Here is a 21,501-nt window from a genome sequence, read left to right as displayed (position 1 = left end):
ACTGCGCGTACTTTGGTCGGTTTTCGGCTGGTGAGGGGAAACCGGAGTACCCGGAGGAAACCTCACGTCCACGGCCTGAGACCGACTAACTCAGCACCGAGAGGAAACAGACACGGAAAATCTTTCCAACCGCCTTGACTGGATTCGAACCCAAGTCCTTCCACTCGGAGGGCACGCACGCAACCAGCATGCCACCGTGGACCCTGAAAGCTATCCATAATAACACGATTATATGCTTACTTTTAGTGACTTCAAGAGTAAGGTCACTAAAGAGATTCTTTCAGCAATTTATGAAAGTCCAAACGTGAAAAAATAGAAGTCAGAAAATGTCTAATTATTCATTAAATAACAAAAAAGTTTACATTTCAGTGACTTGAGCATATTATAGTAAACTTAGGATATTCGAGGCTTCAGATATTATTCAAGAAATGACATATTCGCTGAGGAATTGAATAAATTCAATTATTATTCAACTTATACTGACTTTAGTCAGTATAAGTTGGATAATAATTGAATTTATTTCCCAGTTGAATACATTATCACACATCACTTATCTCAGGGCCGGCTCTATAGGCGAGTCGACTCAGATTCACATTCATAATGACTTACAGCGTAGAAAGCTTTTGTTTTAATCGGATTGTAAACACAGAAGTCATTACTGAGACATTGATGGAGATCTCATAAACAAAATATTATTGGATGTGGCATGTCCGAATACTTTTTATCATGTAGTGTATTCGTACAGTAGTTTTATAGGTCTGATCGTCATCAGTTTATTAAGATTATTACACAGATGACACGGATGTTTTATTTATCAGTAATTTTAACCTTTTGGGTGTAATTAGATTTACAAATAAATGCGCAGTCTCACATTTATTAAATGTGAAATTGCGCCACTTTATTTGCAAATCTAATAATATTTTTTTCCTTTTTCTTTTGTCTGGTTTAGTTTTAATGGAGGAACAAACTTTGCCTTTCCTTTCATAAAATAAAACATACTGTCTGACAAATTAAAACACTGAATAGCTTCCATCGATATTTGCAATACAACTTTCAAAAAAAAAAAAAAAATCCACATAAATTGATGTCATCTGAAAGTCATTCAGTTACCATGGAGATTCTTACGAGTCACTTCGTAATCAAATAGATAAAACACACGACGAATTTTTTTTCTCTTAAATTCAATGCATGTTTTGATATATTCAAAGCCATTTCAAATGATTTTTTTAGTGCTGAGACTGTACACATCAACAAGAGGTTAATTGCAGTTATAATCGATAAAATAATATCGTACCAACTACGAAATGCTGTTCAAGGTTCAAGCCTAAATGGATGTCTGATGAATTAATGGGGTTCGTGGCAGAGAGGAAAAATGCATGGGATGAATATAGATTATCAGGCGACACAGAAGTCTATGACAAATATAAACTAGTCTGTAATCAAGTCACAAAGGAGGTTAGGGAAGCGAATGCAGATTACGAGAAGTCTTTGGCAAAGGACGCAAAGAGATCTTTACTTATGTAAACTCTAGAAGGAAAGGGATGAATCAGATTGGTCCACTTAGCTTCCATCGATGAGATGGTTGAGTGGGAGACGGTAGAGAGTGGTAATCAATGGACACCGCTCTATGTCGACTAATGTTATTAGCAGAGTCCCCCAGGGTTCAGTGCTGGGCCCATTGTTGTTTTGTGTATTTATCAATGCTATCGATGAAGGCATATCAGGCTTAATGTCCAAGTTTGCAGATGATACAAAGGTTGGCAGGGTTGTTAATGACACTAAAGACAGTATGCTACTGCAACAGGATCTACAAAAGTTAGGCAGGTGGGCTGAGAATTGGCAACTGAAGTTTAACATTGACAAATGCAAAGTTCTCCATATGGGTAGAAGTAACCCAAGAGAAACGTACCAACTGTGTGGTACTACACTCAGAGAGGTGAAGAAGGAAAAAGACCTGGGGTAATTGTGTAGTCAGATATGAAGTTCTCTGACCATTGCAGATGGGCTGTCAGAGCAGGTCATGGAGTTTTGTCAATGATATATAGGAATTTTGCTAGCAGAGACAAGGAGGTGATTATCCATCTGTATAAGGCAATGGTCAGGTCACACCTAGAGTACTGTGTACAGGTCTGGAGGCCTCATTTTAGGAAGGATGTAGAGTTGCTAGAACGAGTACAGAGAATCCAACACGATTGGTGAGAGGAACAAAGGGGTGCGCTTACGAAGAAAGGCTTAAGTGGTGCAAGTTGTAGCATCTAAAGACTAGGCACCTGACTGTGAGGTGTATAACGCCTTGAATGGTTTGAGGAGGCTCAATGCTGACTGGATACTCCCGCTTGCTCAAATTAAGAACCTGAGGGAGAACAGATTCAAATTGAAGAAAGACAGTTGTAGAATATTGTAGTATTTGAATCCTGTAATATCATTTGAAAATACACGAATTAGGCTTGACGTAGCCAAGTGGTCAGGGGCGCGAGTGCAGTAGTACATGCTCTTTGAGTGGACCGGGGTTCAAGCCCGTGACTGCTAAATACGATTAATATTTGTATTTATTGATTTATTGTAAACTCCACTGACCTGGTGGTCGGGTAGTGCCGAAGTATAAACAAGAACATTTTTTTTATCCACAGCGAATATTCACCAAGTTGGATGATTTAACAGAATTAGGATTTTGAAAAAAAGGCGAAGACAAATCAAAAAAGAAAAGGAAATTTGTGTGTAAAGGTCAAACCCTTCCACATTCACAGAATGCTCGACCTTACTCAATGACCTCATCGACCACAGAACGCACACAATTTACAGACATATTACATAAAGCACACTCTGGCATAAGTTGCTGATGCTCGTAAAACCTCACTACAAAAACAACAATCTTCTCATTTAGCCAAAACATTACATAGACCGTGGACCAATTTCTTTATTAAACGGTTTTAACTTTACAGCTTATACTCCACAGTATCACAAGATTAGTAAAAATTCCAATGCGAGCTGTCATGCGCATAAATATAAGATGAGGGCCTCATCATGACGCCCTCACACTTCAATTCTTTATTTACATATAAGTGGTATTTGATTTTATTCCATCTAGTCAACTAGATGGAATAAAAAGTATATTCCAATGTAAGTTGCCTCTGCCGTGTCATTCTGCCATATTCCAATGGTAATATGCGATGAAATTATTACCATTTTACCATCAAATTCTTTTAAAACCCCTTTAATTGAAGCTGGAGTTAATCTCGGAAGGATGAGAGAAGGATTTTGACAGTGGTTTCAAGGGTTTTTAAACTTGGCATGTGTCACACATAATCTACCGTCACTTGACGTGTTAAACCTTTTGGTCTCTGCCAATGCCCGTTATAATACAAACTCCAGATTTCACATGTCTTTACATCGGCCTTTCTTTCTTTTCGCTGTAATCAGATAAATTAATATCCATCTGATAAAATTGGCAAAGACGTCAAGGAATTCTTTCTTCCGTAACTTATTTGCAATGTTTTTTTTTCCAAATTACTTCTAACTTCTCAGTAATGTCATTATTTCGAAACTTTTTCCGATGCTTTTTGGTTGTTTTTCATCCAGCTAGTAAACATATTTGTAAAAGAGCTTGAGATTTGGAAAAAATTAATTTTTAGATGGTCTGATATCAATTTCTACATCTTCTGATATTCTTCACGAAAAAAAGAACAATAAAAAACGGTTTTCTCCACTAACGCACAAATTCTGAAGCTAATATTATGAAAGCCAAATTGTTGGTCTTTCCATAAAAGTCCATTTTGCATTATCATTTCTCGCGTTGGTATCTATCATGGTTGTTTTGATTTTAGTATTTCAATGGAGAAAGAAGATTGGTCCTTCGTTTAATGAAACATATTATCGGCTTTTTAGATTCTAACGATATTTACAATACAGAATATGAAAATGGAAGTTTATTATGAAATCTTTTTATTTCTCATAAGATCATTGAAGTTTCATTGTAGAATAACATTAATTTTTGACTCAAATAAAACGAATTTATCTAACGAGTTGTTTTTCTCCACCTTGATTCTAAGCGGGCTTCATTCTAACTCTCAACGAATGAAGAACATATGAAGTGAAGTTATTTTTGTTCGTCCTTCAGTTACCATGGAGGTTCTTCCGAAAAACAGTCAATTATGTTGCAACTTTGAAATGCATAAAGGATATGCAAATTTTGTTTTCTCTTTCACTCCAACGCATCTTTTGATATTGAAATCAATTTCAAATGTGTAGGTTGTAGTCACGTGCGCTCAGGCAAAACTGCCCCGAACATACGCGGCTCTCACAGAAAAAAACACGCGTATCTCGGGTGTTAAACAGTTCACTCAAATCCAAATGACTCTCAGAAATTTCAGCAGTTTAAGACTGGACTCGAACCCTCATCAAACAAACGGGTACCAAGTGATTCGGTCGCTACATTAACATTAAAATATTATCACAGTCTTTATTTAAAAGACAATTATTGAATAATCCGTCCTTTTTCGGATTGGGGTGAATACATCACAGTGGTATTTCTTAACTTATTTTAATAGTGTCATACCCTGACAGCACACATACCGTCTTTTCTGTAAATATCTTAACACGCAATTGAAAAAAGCACACAAAACTGCCCATTACAATAACATGCAGAGCATGATGTATATTCATTGCCCTTATTATATTTTAACGCGTATCAAAAATATAATAATTTAAGGGTCCTTAAAGATTGGGTTCTTGGGGTCGCTTATTCCATTTATTTTTCCAACAGAGCTTTCAGTTTAAGTTACGGTGACTAAACAAAGAATTAACTGATTTCACCCTTTGGAAATCTCTTTCCCAATTACTAAAGAAAAAAAGATACGCAATAAAGAACATAAATTCTTAACATCTCTATGGCAAAAGAACTAACCAACACACCCACGACATTTCATTTATTCTTTATACTTAACAATCAGGACGTTCAGAATTATAATTTACATAAAAAACAGCCCCATTAAAGCAACGCAAATTTGTTATTTAAATTGGTTCTTTTTTCTTCATATTTTCCACAGTTTTCACAAATAAACGTATGTCTTCAGCCAGTAAAGCGGGTTCTTCCATCGCTGCAAAATGTCCACCCCGAGGCATGTGAGTGTACTGTACAATGTTCCTTAGTTGATGTTCGATACAGCACTTGGGGGCGAAGATTACTTCATGAGGAAAAGCTGCTACTGCAGTTGGGACTTTCACTGGAAGCCTGCAAGATATTTTGAATCGATTAAGATTCATGAATATTCAATATTTTTTAAAACATTAATATTAATGATGTTTTCGTTTCTCCATCTAGCGATCGATCGTCTAAAATAATTATGATGATATTCAATTACTATATATCATTAACATACAGCATATTTATATCAATCATACTAAAACTAAAAAAGAAAACTTTCCAATTTTAATAAAGAACAGAAAAACGTTTTCACTCCACAGTTAAGCTTCAATTGCCATTTCTCAGCCCACCGGCCTAATTCTTCTGGGTTTGTTGCAGTAGCTTACCTTATTTACTGTTATTAACCTCCCTGCCAACCTTTGTTCATCGCAAACTTGAACATTAAGCCTGATATACCGTCATCAACATCATTGATAAATATAGAAAACAACAATGGGTCAAGTAATAAACCCCTGGAGAATTCGATAATAATATTAATCAATGAACAGAAGTGTCCATTGATAACCACTCTCTGTATTCTTCCACTCAATCAATCTTTTATCCATAGCAGTAACTTGCCCTTAATGTCACAGTGTTGTAATCTGTATAGCAGTCTTTTATATGCATCAAAAACCTTCCACCTAGTATATAATATCATTTTTTTTGCCTCCAGTTCCTTTGTTACTGAATCATAATATCCAATCGAATTGGTCAGACAAGATCCCCCTTCAAAAATCCACGCTGTGAATGCAGTATAATTGAATTACTTTTTTAACCAGTGGCTTCATTAATTTCCCTGCAACAGAAATTCAGCTAACAGGTCTGTAATTACTCATATCACCCCTTTGTGAATTGGGGATACATTTATCCAGTCCATAGGGACCTCTCCTGAATCCACAGACGTTATCATAATTATGGCTAAGGGTTGCTCATCTCCTTTACTGCCTTCTTGATATAATTGGATAGATCCTATCCACCCCAGGCACCTCTTTTATATTAAGCTTCACTTGCTTCATTTACCATGTGACAATTTCTCTTCCACATTCCTCTCAGTTATCACAAAATCGTCTAGCTTCCTGTTAGAATTTGATAAATTCCTGTCATCCCCTTCCCTGAAGAATCATTGGTGTGAATATAGATGCACAATACATATTCAGCCTGTCAGCAATTGAGAACGATCATCAACAGTAAAACCATCGATATAAAGTGTACCAATGTGATTCGATCCCTTCCTTCTACTGTTAATATAAGCAAAGATGTTTTTGCTGCTTTTCTTGGCATTCTTTAGAAGGCTTCTTGTAATGTGCTTTAGCTTGCCTAACCATCTTTGTGACTTGATTACCGACAATCTTACACCTATTCTTCTCTTCCACAAAAATCATCAGTCCACGTGACATCATCCATTTAGGTCTAAGCCTTGAACAGTATTTCTTAGTTGGTCTCACAAATCGACTCAAGGAATTTAGAAAAATTACTTTTATTTTTAAATGTAACGTAATCGTACACTATAACTCACCTATGTACATTGTAATAAAACAATTTTCCAGAGATATTTTCTTTGTAAAACCTTATGCTTGATGTAATGCTGTTGGTTACCCAATAAATCATAACATTTGTCAACAAATCATCTAGAGAAAACTTCTTTGTAAGGCCACCATCAGGAAGATTCACACCCGATGGATCTGTAGCCGTTGAAAACTTTTCAAGAAGGTATGCTGCCAGTCCAACTGGGGAATCACTAAGGGCAGTACCTGTAAGAAAAAGAAAAAAAATGCTGTTAAAATAGAACCCTTACTTCAAAATCAAAATATCCCATGTTACGATGTGTCAGTTGTTGGGTGAACGTAAATTGTGTATATGCATACATTGATCTACATTAATATCTGGGTGCTACATAGGCAATCGGTCTGAACGTGACATTTCAACGGCACTCAAAATCCCTAGATCGATGGTTGGTAAGGAGAGAGAGAGACTGCCTAGATCAATGATTGATGATTTGATCTGAAAATGGAAGCGGACTGGTGCTGAAATCACTAGTCACAAAATAACCGGAAAAACCACCAAAACTGACAACACATGACAGAAGAGCCCTGCAGAGAATTTTCCACTAGGAACGAAGGTCGACGTTGTCACACCATACACACACTCTCAGTGAGATGCACAGTATAATGCGCAGGACGCTGCATAATATTGGTTACTAAGATCATGCAGCCTTCCACAAGTCATTAACCATCCCGATTATTACCAGACGGCGTCTAGCTTGATGTAAAGCCGGCCCTTCTTCGACCGTACACCAATGGAAAGCTATGCTTTGGAGTGACGAGTCAGAGTACATAGTCTGACAGTCGTGCCTGGGTGTGGCGGATGCCCAGAGAAAATTGCTTGCCAGTTTATCATACGGAAGCAACTTGATGGTGAGGGCTATTTTCCATGATTTAGCCTGAAACCATTAGTTGTTTTGGACAAAAAACGTGAATCTGAAGGTCTATCTATATGTCCTGGACAATACCTTACCATGTTGTGGTAGCACGTCCGTAAAGGCCCATACCTGCTTCAGCAGAATAATGCTCCATGTCATACTGCTCACATTGTGATGGATTCGTTTGAGGACATGACCTTTCAAAGAGTTGGACTGGCCAGCCTAAAGCACTGATCACAATCCTAAAGAGCATCTCTGGGATGAATTGGATCGTAGGATGTGTGAAAGGAGAGATTGCCCAAAAAGCAGAGCTGAAACGGTCGCCGTTTCGAAGGCTGACTGGCGGAAAATAAAGGGGGATATTTACAAAAAAAAGTGGTGTAAAGTGTTCCACGGCTGTCATAAAGGCTAAAGGTTTCAGCACAAGTTATTTCTTTGTAAATAAAGGTTATTCGTAGATAAACAGGTGTCCGGATATTAACAAATCACATAAAAAAATAGATAAACATACAAAATAGTATACACATAAACATTTTCCAAAACACAGATATCATAATGTAGTTCTGTAACTTACCGACAGTGTCGGGCTTTGTGGCTTGAATATGAAAGTATCCTGATTCGTGAAGGATAAAGTTTGCAAGATCTCTCAGGGGATACACTTTTGACGCACTCTTCTCATCCATAACCAAGGAAGGAAAAACAATTCCAATCAAAATTTTCAAGGTTCCCAACAATCCGGGATTGACAGCGACCATATTAAGATGAATTCCTTTTATCCTGAAAGAAGAATTAAGACACTTCAGTTATTTGTAGTGTAATACAAAGAACTCTTTAAACTGTCGATAAGAAAAAGTTATACCATTGTAGAATGACAATAAGAACAAGTAGGTAATTAAAGCAGTATTAAAATTAATACTTAATTAAATAAACAAAACTCAAGTAAATTTAGGCAAAAGCCTCATACTAAAAGAGAGCTATAAAAAATTACGAGACTCTGCAACACTTATTAAATAAACACGATAATTAATTTATAAATTGTAATTAAATGCATTTTAAATTAATTTCCGAATTAATATATATATATATACCAATATATGTATTAATCTAAAAAAGTACATTAGCCTTAAAAATATTAGCTGTAATTCGCCCGATATTTTACATATCAATAACAAGAATAAATGAAGTAGGGGGCATTATAAGTTCTTCCTTTCATCAAGAATAAGCATTATTGAGATTCTAGAGGAAGTTGGGACACCATAAATCTTCTCTGATATCTTTCCAGTCCACAACGACCCTGATGCTTCCTAATACAATCACATTACTGCAATGGACAGCCGTTATAAGTTTAAAAAGATAAAGAGAAGTTACATGGTAGAAATGCAAATCAGTGCAATCCACCTACCTTCAAAATAACAGAAGAAAGACATTAGGTTTCTTCACTATTTTTATTTATATGGATGGAAATGGAGATTTGTTGTGCCATTCTCTCTATGCACACCTCATAAACTAATCATATTCAAACTATACTCATCTGTTAGCAAGTATCTTCTAGTTAAATAATATATATAATATTTTAGAATCAATAATTAAAATGCAGAAGCAACGAACTGTACCTTTCAGCATAAAATTGAGACATTGTGGTGGCAATAACACTTCCCCAATCTCCTCCTTGCACGTAAAACTTCGTATAACCAATTCTTCCCATTAGCTTCACGAAAATCCTGCCTGCGTCCACCGCAGAAAATCCTTAACAAAAATAAATCCGTTATTATTACGCATCCATTCATTCATGTTCAAGCACAAAATGTTGAATATTATTCATTTTTAAGAGTTGCAAGTAGAGAAATTTAATAATTGAAGATGTTATGAGAAAAATATGATGCCTTGGTTGTTATTTATTCTTTGTAATTATTAAAAATCTTCTTTGGTCTTATATATAAATATAAGAGATACATTCTGTAACGATCTCTTTGAAACACTTTGGTTCGAAAGGGAATGACAAATCATATCAAACCACGGGCTCTCTTCACAAACCATGATCTAATAAGAAATTATTATGGAGATGTCAAATATTATTAAGTAAAAGTGGATTGCTTTTTTGAATTTGCATTCCTGGTGGGGCCACATTTTGCCCATACACCTCTTGACGTGGATTTCCTAAAGTTCCTGGATGCATCTTAGTGTAGGGTATCGTGTAGCAACGCTACGCATGCATTACACAACGTGTCCGATAATGCCAACACACTGTCAGGTGGATGGTTGTAGCATTGAATGTCCTTTTCCAGTAAAGTCCAAACATAATCAATTGGGCTGAGCTCAGTTGAGTTGGAGAATTCATTGTCAGGTTTCTGAAACCAGTTAGCAAAGTGCCGGGCCTTTGGCATGGCGCGTTATCTTGTTGATAGATGTCGCAGTTGTCTGGATACACTGCCATCATGAATGATTGTACTTGGTCGGCGACGAGAGAGTGTTTCGGTGTTCCCATCGAGCTGTTGACACAACCCCCTTCAGCAGACTGAACACCAATGGTGCATCCAGTTGCCATGGTCTCATGCTGCTTTCTCCATTTGTGGATACGTTTCAAGTGTTATCAGTATGATAGATTTGGAAAAGGGATTCGACAGATGTGGCTACGGATTTCCACATGTCGCTGGTTCACTGATGGTGCTAACCTGCCCATGTGCAAGGCGCAGTTTCTTGTATCTTGCAGTGAGCATGAGTACTCGTAACGGCCGTCGACTGCCATAGCTTATGCAAGCTAATGCCCGACGCATAATCCATGTGGATTATGCATCAGGCTTTAGCCCAGTACAATGTAGAAATAGCAAGACTATTCCTGCATTGTACTAGGTGGTTAGCTGGGGAACTGTGTTGTGTTACCAGACGAGACATTCGACGCTCACTGCAGGTGTCTACGACACGTGGCTGTCCTACGTGTGACCTTTGGCTGGTTGTTCGGCCACTGTTCAGCCAGTTTTCATTCTACTATTGGTTTTTAAGAACGTGGAGTAGAACCTTATTCTTCAGATTCAACATAAAAAGAACACGACGCCACCTCTGCTTACCAGAAGTGTTTGCCCAATACTGGACCCTCTTTTATCTTCAAATTTACCAATTGCAATTGTCAGTTAGAGATTTAAGCTTACCTGGTTGATGAGGCGCTTCCGAGAATGCGTATCCTGGAATTGAAGGGCAGATGACTTCAAACACGAAATTTTGATTTTCATATAACGTTGTTAGCAGCGGAATAATCCGGTAAAACTCCAATATTGATCCTGGCCATCCATGGATAAGCATCAGCGGCAGAACTCGAACCTAAGTTGTTAAATGGAAATTTCTCTTGTTAAATTTTTTGAGAATTAATCTCAGTGAAATAATTGCTCGATCTCAATCACATATACATTATTAGATCATATGAGAACGTATACACCGCTGCTCAAAAGCTAAGGACCACAAACACAGAAACGTAAACATATCAAAAATATTTTTATCATTTTATCGATATTGGGGAATAAAAGAACACACTTAGAGAGGTAGACGCGATGCATAAAGCCCTACCACATAAATCCTTCTATTGACAAAGTGTCTGCATTATCTAAGCCCTTCTGTAGATCCATGAATAGAACTGTACTCCATTTGTCAGGTATTAATCCACAGAACCCTAAGAGGGGACGCACACTTATGAACTAGCGAATGTGACACCAGATTTCCTTAGAACATCATATCTACATTTCCTATAATTCTATGTCCCGTTCCAGGACCAAAGGGAAGGAGACCTCTTGGAATGCAGTTGACCACAGAAGTAGCAACCACTTGTCGATTGATCCCAGTTGGATGGGTCCGAGACTTCCCGTCTTGTCGAAACATGGGCCAAAGTGGTGTATTAGGACTATGCCCTCACTCACCAGGATTCCCCTTTCCGAGTTTTACGGGTCGCGGCACACGGCAGCAAGAGCCGGATTCCAATAATGTAACCCTGGAACGAAGGTATTATTCCAGTGATGCTAATCTGGAAGCCAAGCAGCATCACTAATTACAGGTCCCACATCAAAGGGGCAATGAACTTATATGTAGTCATAGGTTTTTTGACAACAGAACTTTTTAACGACTGGAATTGTTTGAGTTCTGCGGACTCTGCTGTCTTTTCTTATAATTCACAGCAAAAAAATGTAGGAGTTCAATTATTTGACACGCAAAAATGTGACCTTCATTTACATTATTTTATTAGCAGGTACAGCTCGAGTAATCCTCCTTCCTCCATTATCATCTGATAATATGCAAGAGTTATAATAAGCTCCTTATTAAAGATGATAATTAGAGGTAACTTACCTTTTTCACATCTTTGACGTTTGGTTTGACGTGAAGATAATGTATTTTTATACCTTCGATCTGTGTAGTAAACTGGGGTAGAGCATTCAACTTTTTTTCTTCTTTTTTCCAATCATATTTTGTTTTCCAGTGTTCGACCACTTTCTTCAGGTATCTTGAATTAAACCCATATTCAAAATTTACGTTTTCTAGTGAATCTGTCCACCTCGTGTTTGTTAAGCGAGTTTGAAGATCATCTAATACTTGTTTCTCCACATGGACTGTAAAAGGAACAATGGATGCTTTGTCTTTGGGGCTAACACCACCTGTAAGGGAAAGATTAAGTTTTCTCAAGAACAGATTATAATTTTGGCCGTTTTGCAGCCAAAGGTCACTCACTAAGCTTACCCATTTCGTAATCTCTTATGGAGTGGATGAAAAAAGGGATACCTAGAGAATGATCTTGAGCCACCTGTGGCTTTTCACCTTACAATAATTATCAAGTAAGTAGGATTTCGTAATAACACGAGAAGCGTTCATGTTATTAATTCTAATTTATTCAAGAGAAATGGTATATTCAACAGTTACGAAACTTCACTATCAAGCACACTTCCATTTGGAGTGCTGCCAACAACTGTTGGTGTGCATTCTGCTACCATCTTAGGGTAGACACTTCAAACAACCAATACGAGTTATTGAAGTTATCTCATTTTAATATTAGTGAAGTAGTTGGTATAACTTATATAACTTTAATGCATCTCGTAATAATAAGTTGTCCTAAGTGAAACTATACGCTCAGTGATCACCCAGTTATGACCACCCCATCCGTAATGGACTTATGCTGCCTCACTCTCAGTATAAAAAGCCGAAGAGCTTCATACGCTAGAGCAGTGGTAATTTGCGTGTGCCAGCACCTGGTGACTTTGCAGCCAGGGGACAGCAGACACTTGGTGAGCTGTCCCCTGCCTCCCAACCTCAGCCACGTGGAGCTACTAAGTTTTTCTCAAAATCTAAGAAATACTCTTCAAGGTATGGGGCTAAATGGATGTCAGATGAACTAATGAGATTCGTGAATAGAAGTAAAAACATGCGTATAAATTATGCATATAAATTATCAGCAGACACAGAAGCCTATGATAGATATAAACTAGTCTGTAATCAAGTCATGAAGGAGGTTAGGAAGGCAAAGGTAGATTATGTGAAGTCTATGGCAAAGAATGCAAAGAAAAGCAGCAAGACTTATTTACTTATGTAAGCACAAGAAGGAAGGGATGATCAAACTGGTCCACTTGATATCGATGGTTCGACTGTTGATGATCCTGCTAAGACAAACTGGACGAATATTTTTCATCTGCAATCGCACATGAGCAATTCTGTAGGGAAGTGGAGGCCAGAAGCTTATTAAATTGTAACAGGGAGCTAAATGATTTTGTAATAACTGAGAGCAAAGTGGAGGAGAAATTGTTGAAGTTAAACATAAGAAAAGCACCTCGAATGAATGGGATTTATAAAATTATATTAAGGGAGGCAGATCAGGAAGTAATCAAATCCTTAGTCATAATTATGAAAGCATCCTTGGATTCAGGGGAGGTTCCCGCCGCCTGGAGATGTGCAAATTTCAGAGTGGTGTGAAGTCATTTCACAAAGTGAGATCAAAGGATGACACGAGTAATTACACACCTGTTAGTTTAAATTCGGTTCCGGGTTCAATAATGGGATTACTGGTTCATGAAGTCATGCAAGATCGTCTAGACAAGGCGGAAATTATACTTCAGACACAGCATGGTTTGTTAAGGGGAAATCTTGTCTGACCTATTTCAGTGATTACACAGGAACTAGATGAAAAAATAATTTTGATATCCTATATAGTACTCAGATTTCAGGAAAGCTTTTGATACCCTTGTACATAAAAGACCTCTATACAAATTGGACCAGTGTGGCATTAAGGACAAGTTGTTGCTATGGATAAAAGGTTGGTTGAGTGGGAGAAGACGGAAAGTGGACGTTGCTCTTCGTGGACTAATGTTATTAGTGGAGTCCCCCAGGGTTCGATGTTGTGTCAACTGTTGTTTTCTGTATTTTCCAATGATATTGATGATGGCATATCAAGCTTAATGTGCAAGTTTGCAGATGATACAAAGGTTGGCAGGGTTATTAATGACAGTGTGCTAATGGTGTACAGAAATTTTCCTAGGGATAAGGAGATGATTATCCCATTGTATAAGGCAATGGTTAGGCTGCGCCTTGAGTACTGTATACCGGTCTGGAGGCCTCATTTTAGGAAGGATGTAGAGTTGCTTGATCGTGTACAGTGAAGGGCAACAAGATTGGTGATGAGAACGAACGGTCCTCTTTGCCAAGAAAGGTTAAGTTCTGCAAATTGCAGCATCTGAAGACTAGGCACCTGCGAGGTGAATCTGATTGAAGTGTTTAAGGCTTTGAATGGTTTGAGCAAACTCAATGCTGATGGGATTCTTCCTCTTGTTCAGATTTACCCACATGAGGGGGCATAAATTCAAATTGAGGAAGGACAGTTGCAGAATAAATGTGCAGAAGTTAGCCTTTAGCCAATAGGTGGTTGATTGCTGGAACAAACTGCCATCTGTTGTGAAAGTTAAAAGCTTAAATAAATTCAAGGAAGAACTAGACAAACTATTGGTGGGGAATGAATAAGTAAGATTGAATTTGTCTTTTTTTTTTTTTTTGGCTGATGCTGTATAAGCTTGCTTTCTTGCGTCATTTTCCACTACTAATACTGATGCTAATGCCTTGCTGGACGTCTTCAGACATCTAGTGGAGTCAATGCCTAGGCGAATAGCAGCTACTATCAGTACGAACGGTGGCCCAACATGGTATTCGATAGGTGGTCATAATTCAGTGATCACTGAGTATATATATATATATATGTATCTGTATATTGCAATATTGAAAACTAATACGTATAATGATTTGAATAATCTGATATATACTTATTGGAATTCTCCTGCAATCAGTTACACGAGCAAAAAAAAACATTTTGTCTGTTATGAGTTTTAATTTAAAATATATTACTGGGAAGAAGCCATTTCAATTACCTTTTCCCCAATACTCATCTTTAAGAACTTGCGATTCTGGATCGTTAAGCAGATCTGGGCAGAAAATTGTTATGGCGATGGCAGAAATCAGGCCAAGAAAAAGGAAGAACACTAAAATGCCTTTTAAACCCATCTGAAAATAAACACAAAAAAAGTCTCTGAGCTAATTATATATTAGTTATGAATACTATCCGTGAATAAAGACATAACATTGAATGCTGCAATTAGAAAATATCCTTCTGGAGTTGACGAAAAGTACATATTGACAACTCACAATCGGCAATGATTTTGAATTGTCAGTATATATAAGTGGGTTATGCAAGCATGCGATCTGAGTTTGAAATAGTCTGCTAAGAGTAGACAATTTGAAATGTCTAGTGGATTTGACTATTTTAAGAATAGTTACTAACAGTAGCTGTTCTCCAAATAGTTACTCTTCTTACCAGTCGTACTGAATTGTTTGTGTATCCAAGGGACCCGATACCACAGGCCTCTTCAATTTCATAAAAATTACAGTTGCCTCAAACCCAGAGAGAGAGAGAGAGTTATCTCATCGCTCTGATTTCTCTATCCGTCCCTTTCAACAACCATGCCCATATGTGATGAATTTAAGTGAAATGTGAAGAAGAGATATTGATCTGTCATTCGGTGGATGGCAATCAAGTGGTAAAAAAATTTAAGCTGGCAGAATACATCCCTTTTAAATATACTATCTTCCAAAATATATAGCAGACAAATCTTGTACTGAGGATGCCAAAAATTAAATTAGTATTTCATTAATTAATAAATTAATTAACCATCGGTTTCTTTTGGAAATCTTATATCTCGAAAGACACTCCTGTACTTTATTTCCTTTTGTTAGAAAATGATTTCTTTAGCGTACATGTATACGAGAAATTTGAAACGTCCATTGTGTAACAAATCATCAAGTTCAGTTATTTTAAATTGCTATAACATTCAGATGGCTTTTTTTTAGAAACTCTTGTTTAGAATAAACATTGTCGCTTTAAATGTACTATAGTAATAGTAACAGCAATAGTGATAAAGACATGTTATGCAAGAAAGCAAGCGTATGAGCTTATGTAGCATCAATCAAAAAAAAATTCACACAACCATTCTCTCTAAAATTTTGTCCAGTTCCTACTTGAATTTATTTAAGCTGTCAACTTCCACAACAAAAGATGCGAAGTCTGTTCCACCAACCAACTACATGCTGGATAAAGGCAAATTTCCACACATCTATTCTACAACTGTCTTTCTTCAGTTTGAATCTATGCCCCCCCCAGGTCTGTAATCTGAGTCAGAGCAAGAATCTCATCAGCATTGAGCCTGCTCAATCCATTCTAGGCCTTATACACCTCAATCAGATCGCCTCGCAGGTGCCTAGTCTCCAGAAGCTGCAATTTACTCAAGGCGTGGCCTGACCATTGTCTTATACAAAGGAACAATCACCTCCTTTTCCCTGCTAGCAAACTTCCTGTATATCATTGACAACACTCCATGACCTGCCCTGGCTGCCTGTTTGCATTGCTCAGAAAACTTCATATCTGACTGCACAATTACTCCCAGGTCTTTTTCATTTTCTACCACCTTAAGTGTAGTACCACACAGATGGTACTTTTCTCTCGGGTTACTTCTACCCATATGCAGTACTGTCAATGTTAAACTTCAGTTGCCACTTCTCCGCCCATATGCTCAAATTTTCTAGATCTTGTTGCAGTAGCACACTGCCATTACTGTCATTAACAACCGTGCCAACATTTGTATCATCTGCAAACGTCGACACTAAGCCTGGTATGCCTTCATCAATATCATTGATAAATATACAAAACAACAGTGGGCCCAACACCAAATCCTGTGGGAGTCCACTAATAACAATAGTCCACGAAGAGCAGCGTCCATTGATTACCACTCTCTGCCTTCTCCCACTCAACCATCCCTTTATTCATTGTACAACTTACCCTTAATACCATTCTGCTCCAATTTGTACAGTAGTCTTCAATGTGCAACAGTATCAAAAGCTTTCCTGAAATCCAAATATGATACCAAAATTATTTTTTGGATCTTGTTCCTTTGTGACCACATCATAGTACCCAATCAAATTGGTCAGATAAGACTTCCCCTTGACAGACTCATGCTGTGTTTGAATTATTGCTGCAGTCTTGTCTAGATGATCCTGCAATGCATCTTTAACCAGTGACTCCATTATTTTACCCGGAACAGAAGTTAAACTAACTGGTCTGTAATTACTCGTGTCACCCTTCGATCCCCCTTTGTGAATTTGGGATACATTTGCACTCTCCAGTTCGTCGGGACTTCCCCTTAGTCCAAGGATACCCTCATAATGAATGGCTAAGAATTTGCTTAGGTCCTTTGCCGCCTCCTTTAATATAACTGGATAGATCCCATCCACCCCAGGTGCCTTTTTTATGTTTAACTTCAACAATTTCTCCTCCACTTTGCTCTCAGTTATTACAAAATCATTAAGCACTCTGTTACAGTTTGATAAACTTCTGGCATTGTCCTCCTTTAATAAGTCCTCATGTGTGAATGTAGATGCAAAATACTCATTCAAATTATCAGCTATCTGAGCAGGATCATCAACAGTCGAAACATCCATATCAAGTGGACCAATCTGATTCGTCCCCTTCCTTTTATAGTTTATATAAGTAAAGAAGTCTTTGCTGTTTTTCTTCCCATTCTTTGCCAAGGATTTCTCTTAATCTGCCTTCGCTTGCCCAACCTCCTTTGTGACCTGATTAACAGAGTCGCTTATATCTGCCATAGGCTTCTATGTCGTCTGATAATTTATATGCATCCCACGCATTTTTCTTCTCTGCCACGAGTCTCATTACTTCATCTGACCTCCATTTAGGCCTAAACCTCGAACAATATTTCTTAATCAGTATGAAAGGCCTAGTAGCTTCCACGATTAATTCCTTGAATGCCTCCCACTTGGAATTTGCTGTTGGTATCATCATCATATTTCCTCCCCGACTCCACATTACCAGAAATACCAGTCTGTCCTACTCGCGTTTAGTCCAGCAAATAGGCAACTCGACCACGAAATAAATGACATTTACAGACACCATACTGACGCCTCACACCCTCAGTTTCACTAGCAGTTAACATACATGCACGCAAATTGTTTATTATGCTCGATTTATTATAATCTTACATGCTCGTGGTTAACCGAGTAAGTCTTAATCATCCAGTAATACCTTGTCCCAGTGACGATTTAACTGATGAAAATGAGGGACACCAACTGGTAGTGAAGCTCCAGAACAGTTAACAACACTATCCGTCTCATGGGTGACCAATTTACAACTTAAAAGTCTTAATTAAATCACTTCTTGAGTACCGTATATGAATCCTTAACTCCTAAACTGGAGCTTCAGCTACCAGTTCAGGAATTAAGAATTATTAATTAATTAAAAATTATTAATTTGGGGATTTCAGGTAAAGCCAGAAATGAAATGGAATCCGAGGAAAAATAGTGTGCCTGACACCCGATTAGAGAGTAAAAAAACAGATCTTCAATTGGACACCTGATGACATTAAGAAACGTGGAGGAAAGAAGAAAATACATCAGTCAGTGTACGTTTTGTCATTAATCAGACAAGAGTGATTTAAGAGGAAAGTCTACTACACAATAAGAGCTATTCCATGAAAGGAAGTTGCAGCAAAGATTTCTAAGAAGGACGGAGGAAAACAAAAGCATATTTCATTTTGAAAGAAAAAATAGAAGAATAAAACTGTATCTGTGTGAGAGCAAAAATGGTGGTGACATTTAGCAGCAGCAGCAGCAAGGACACACTTTGCGTAACAGTGGGGGAAAAGCTTTGGTACAGTGGGGGAAAGGCTAAGATAGGAAAATCGCAATTTGGGGAAGTTGTTTTCAGCTGTACCCATGTTCCAAGATTCCTTTCTACGCCTCTGTTTAGCAACATTATATTCTAAGCAATAATATGGTTTCGGAGACTCGGCAACTAAGGTCATATTGCTTTGTATATACTATCTGTAAATTGTATGTGTTCTGTGGTCGAATTTCTGTTTTCTGGATGAAAAATCCGAGATTCTGGGAGAAAACACCATGTTATCCTTTCCTGAGACCGATTAACTCGGCCACGTTGCGAAAAAGGCTCATAAAAGTTCCTCACGCCATTAAGCAGACTCGAACTCAGGTCTTTTCCACCCGGTATAGGAGGGCGGCGGTTCTATTAACTGTGCTAACCACGAGGGCATTAAATAAAGGATTTGCCACTCATTATTGAATCACGTATGCTTGAATGAAAATTTTGGAAGATGTAAGTGCTGACGGAGTAGAACTTGAAGCGATGAATTGTCCACAAAATGCCAATGGCAATACGCAACCCCTGATCGGGGCAGAAAGAACAATGCCTGCTTGAATTATGTATCAGACACTGCTAACGGTTGACAAGAAAATTAATAATACGTTAGTCTAACCAAAAGCAATAATCTCGTGGAGGACGTGACGTATACACTTACCAAACTGGCTTTCTCATTTATGAACACAAAATAACCACACCTTGCACGTGTGTAGAAGTCAGGGCCTCAAAAAAGGGCAAAATCTTGAGGATTAATTTGTTTGATGTTTGTTTCTTGATGTTTTTTTTTATGTATGATGCCCTAAGCAACCAATTGCAACCTCTCCTCCTTCCCCCCCACACATCGCATAAAAGTATGACCTCTCTAATTATCCCATGCTCCTGTCCGCCTGTTTTCACTCCCAACATTACCATGCGATTCTCGTACTCGTTATTTTTAACATTAGCAAGAAGACAAATACTAAAATCAAATTAAACATTTTAATGACAGCACATAAGAAACTTTAACTAACCTTTCAACTCCGGAGAAATATGAAAAAGCTTCGGCCGGACAATTATACTGCTTAAGTACATTTGAATGCAGCGTGGAACTACCTACAATCCAAGGGCATTCCCAGCTTGAGTTATTGTAGACTCTGTGTAACGATGAGGTGTCTCAAGGTCGTAGTAATCTCTAATGATTCCACATAGTCCATAGATTTTTCCTGTAATGTTTTGAAAGATAAAGGCCATATGCTGATATGAACAGGTCGTAAGGTTACCAAAAGCCCTCCAGCCATGATGTGTTCTTTCCTTGTTTTTGGCTAAGGAAGGAAGAGTGACAAATAGTCGATTTGGTTTCTACTCATGTTATTTTTCTTTAGCAGAGTGATTTAGATGTATTGTGGAAACGGGCAAAGAAACTGATGATTTTAAAAAGAGGTTTTCTGGAGACCACTTTATGCTTAAACTTTAACATGCCATCTGCTCATGCCATTAAAAAACGATATGTAATTTTTAAGAAATTGGTTTTGTTCTTAAAAAGAAGCCTTTGATTAAATAAGAAGCGTCTTTATATCAGAAAGCGCTGCAAGCTGTCAGGACCACTCACGTACGGAGTCCAAAACATTCTGCCCTTTTAAAACCATGCCACCTCCTTACCAGGAAAAGTTTTATCAAGAAATGCTAACTCAAATGGATCACGATGAAAACTTTATTCGCAATCTGTGGATGACTGATTAAGCTCGCTTTCATCTAAACGGTTCTGTAAATAAACAAACCTTTCGTTATTATTCGGAAGAAACCCTTCATCAAATCCACCAGCAACCATTGCATAGCGATGGAATAATGTCATGGCTCCAATCTCTTAACCGGTCTTTAGCTGGTAGTTTCGTCCAGCTGGATGTCTATAATGCAATCCATGGATTTGTCTAGGCCAAACTGCATCCTGATGTCACTGATCAACCCATCGATGATCAGGAGTAGCTGTTGGAGTTGATTTTCGGTTGCCGCATAGAGTTTGGTGTCACCTATGTACATCAGGTAAGAGGATGTACAAGTTCTTCCTTCCTTCTTTTATTGAGCATGGTGGACAGTGAGTTGTTTGCTTGACAGAACCACAGTGAGCTCAAAGCATCTCTCTGAAAGATTCCTCTTCTGATGGGGATCGGTCTGGTCGTGATGTTCTCGACTTGATGGCGGTCCTCCATTTCGCAATGGTTGCTTCTAAGACGTGTGAAGTTCTGCCGGTATTATAACTAGTCATCGCTAGTTATAATACCGGTTAAGTTGCGTGATTCGTTATAAGCTGCATGAACAGCTGCAACAACCTGGGTTATGTAGAATTAATTTAACTGTTTGTGCACGTCAGTAAGTCGTTATAGATCGACGAGATTAAGCATAGATTTAATGATGCAGACATTTTTCTAGCTGTATCCACACTGGGCATGTTCTCCCTGTCTTCACTCGCAATTGCTGTACAGGTCAATTGCTCACAGAAGCGCTGTATGACCAACCACATAGCAAACGTGTAATGAACACCTACATCTTTCTCTTGTGTTTCGCGTAACACATAAGAGAAAGATGTAGGTGTTCATTTATTTTTAATGGCACATCCAGATTTTAAAAGTCTTAGTGAGAGGTAACTTACCTTTTTCACATATTTGACGTTTGGTTTAATGCGAAGTTAAT

At 37.9% G+C, this 21,501-nt stretch overlaps 1 protein-coding gene across 1 annotated transcript; it reads right to left on the bottom strand.

The window, feature by feature from the left end:
• Window positions 1–4,989: 4,989 nt before the first annotated feature.
• LOC150084339 (juvenile hormone epoxide hydrolase 2-like) lies at window positions 4,990–19,938 on the bottom strand. The gene is made up of 8 exons (XM_090375179.1): window positions 19,845–19,938; window positions 14,984–15,116; window positions 11,931–12,235; window positions 10,748–10,916; window positions 9,215–9,347; window positions 8,176–8,378; window positions 6,699–6,933; window positions 4,990–5,230 (listed from the first exon to the last, which is right to left on the bottom strand). Exons 2-8 carry the CDS (start codon window positions 15,114–15,116, stop codon window positions 5,011–5,013), a joined length of 1,398 nt encoding a protein of 465 aa, XP_090231305.1. The 5' UTR covers window positions 19,845–19,938; the 3' UTR covers window positions 4,990–5,010.
• Between the last annotated feature and the right edge of the window lie 1,563 nt (window positions 19,939–21,501).

This window comes from Mastigoproctus giganteus, chromosome 6 (genome assembly GCF_048544385.1).
Source record: "Mastigoproctus giganteus isolate SK-2022 chromosome 6, ASM4854438v1, whole genome shotgun sequence".
Taxonomy (NCBI): domain Eukaryota; kingdom Metazoa; phylum Arthropoda; class Arachnida; order Uropygi; family Thelyphonidae; genus Mastigoproctus; species Mastigoproctus giganteus.
The sequence above is the reverse complement of the archived record's forward strand: the minus strand, read 5'-3'. Positions and strand labels throughout refer to the sequence as shown.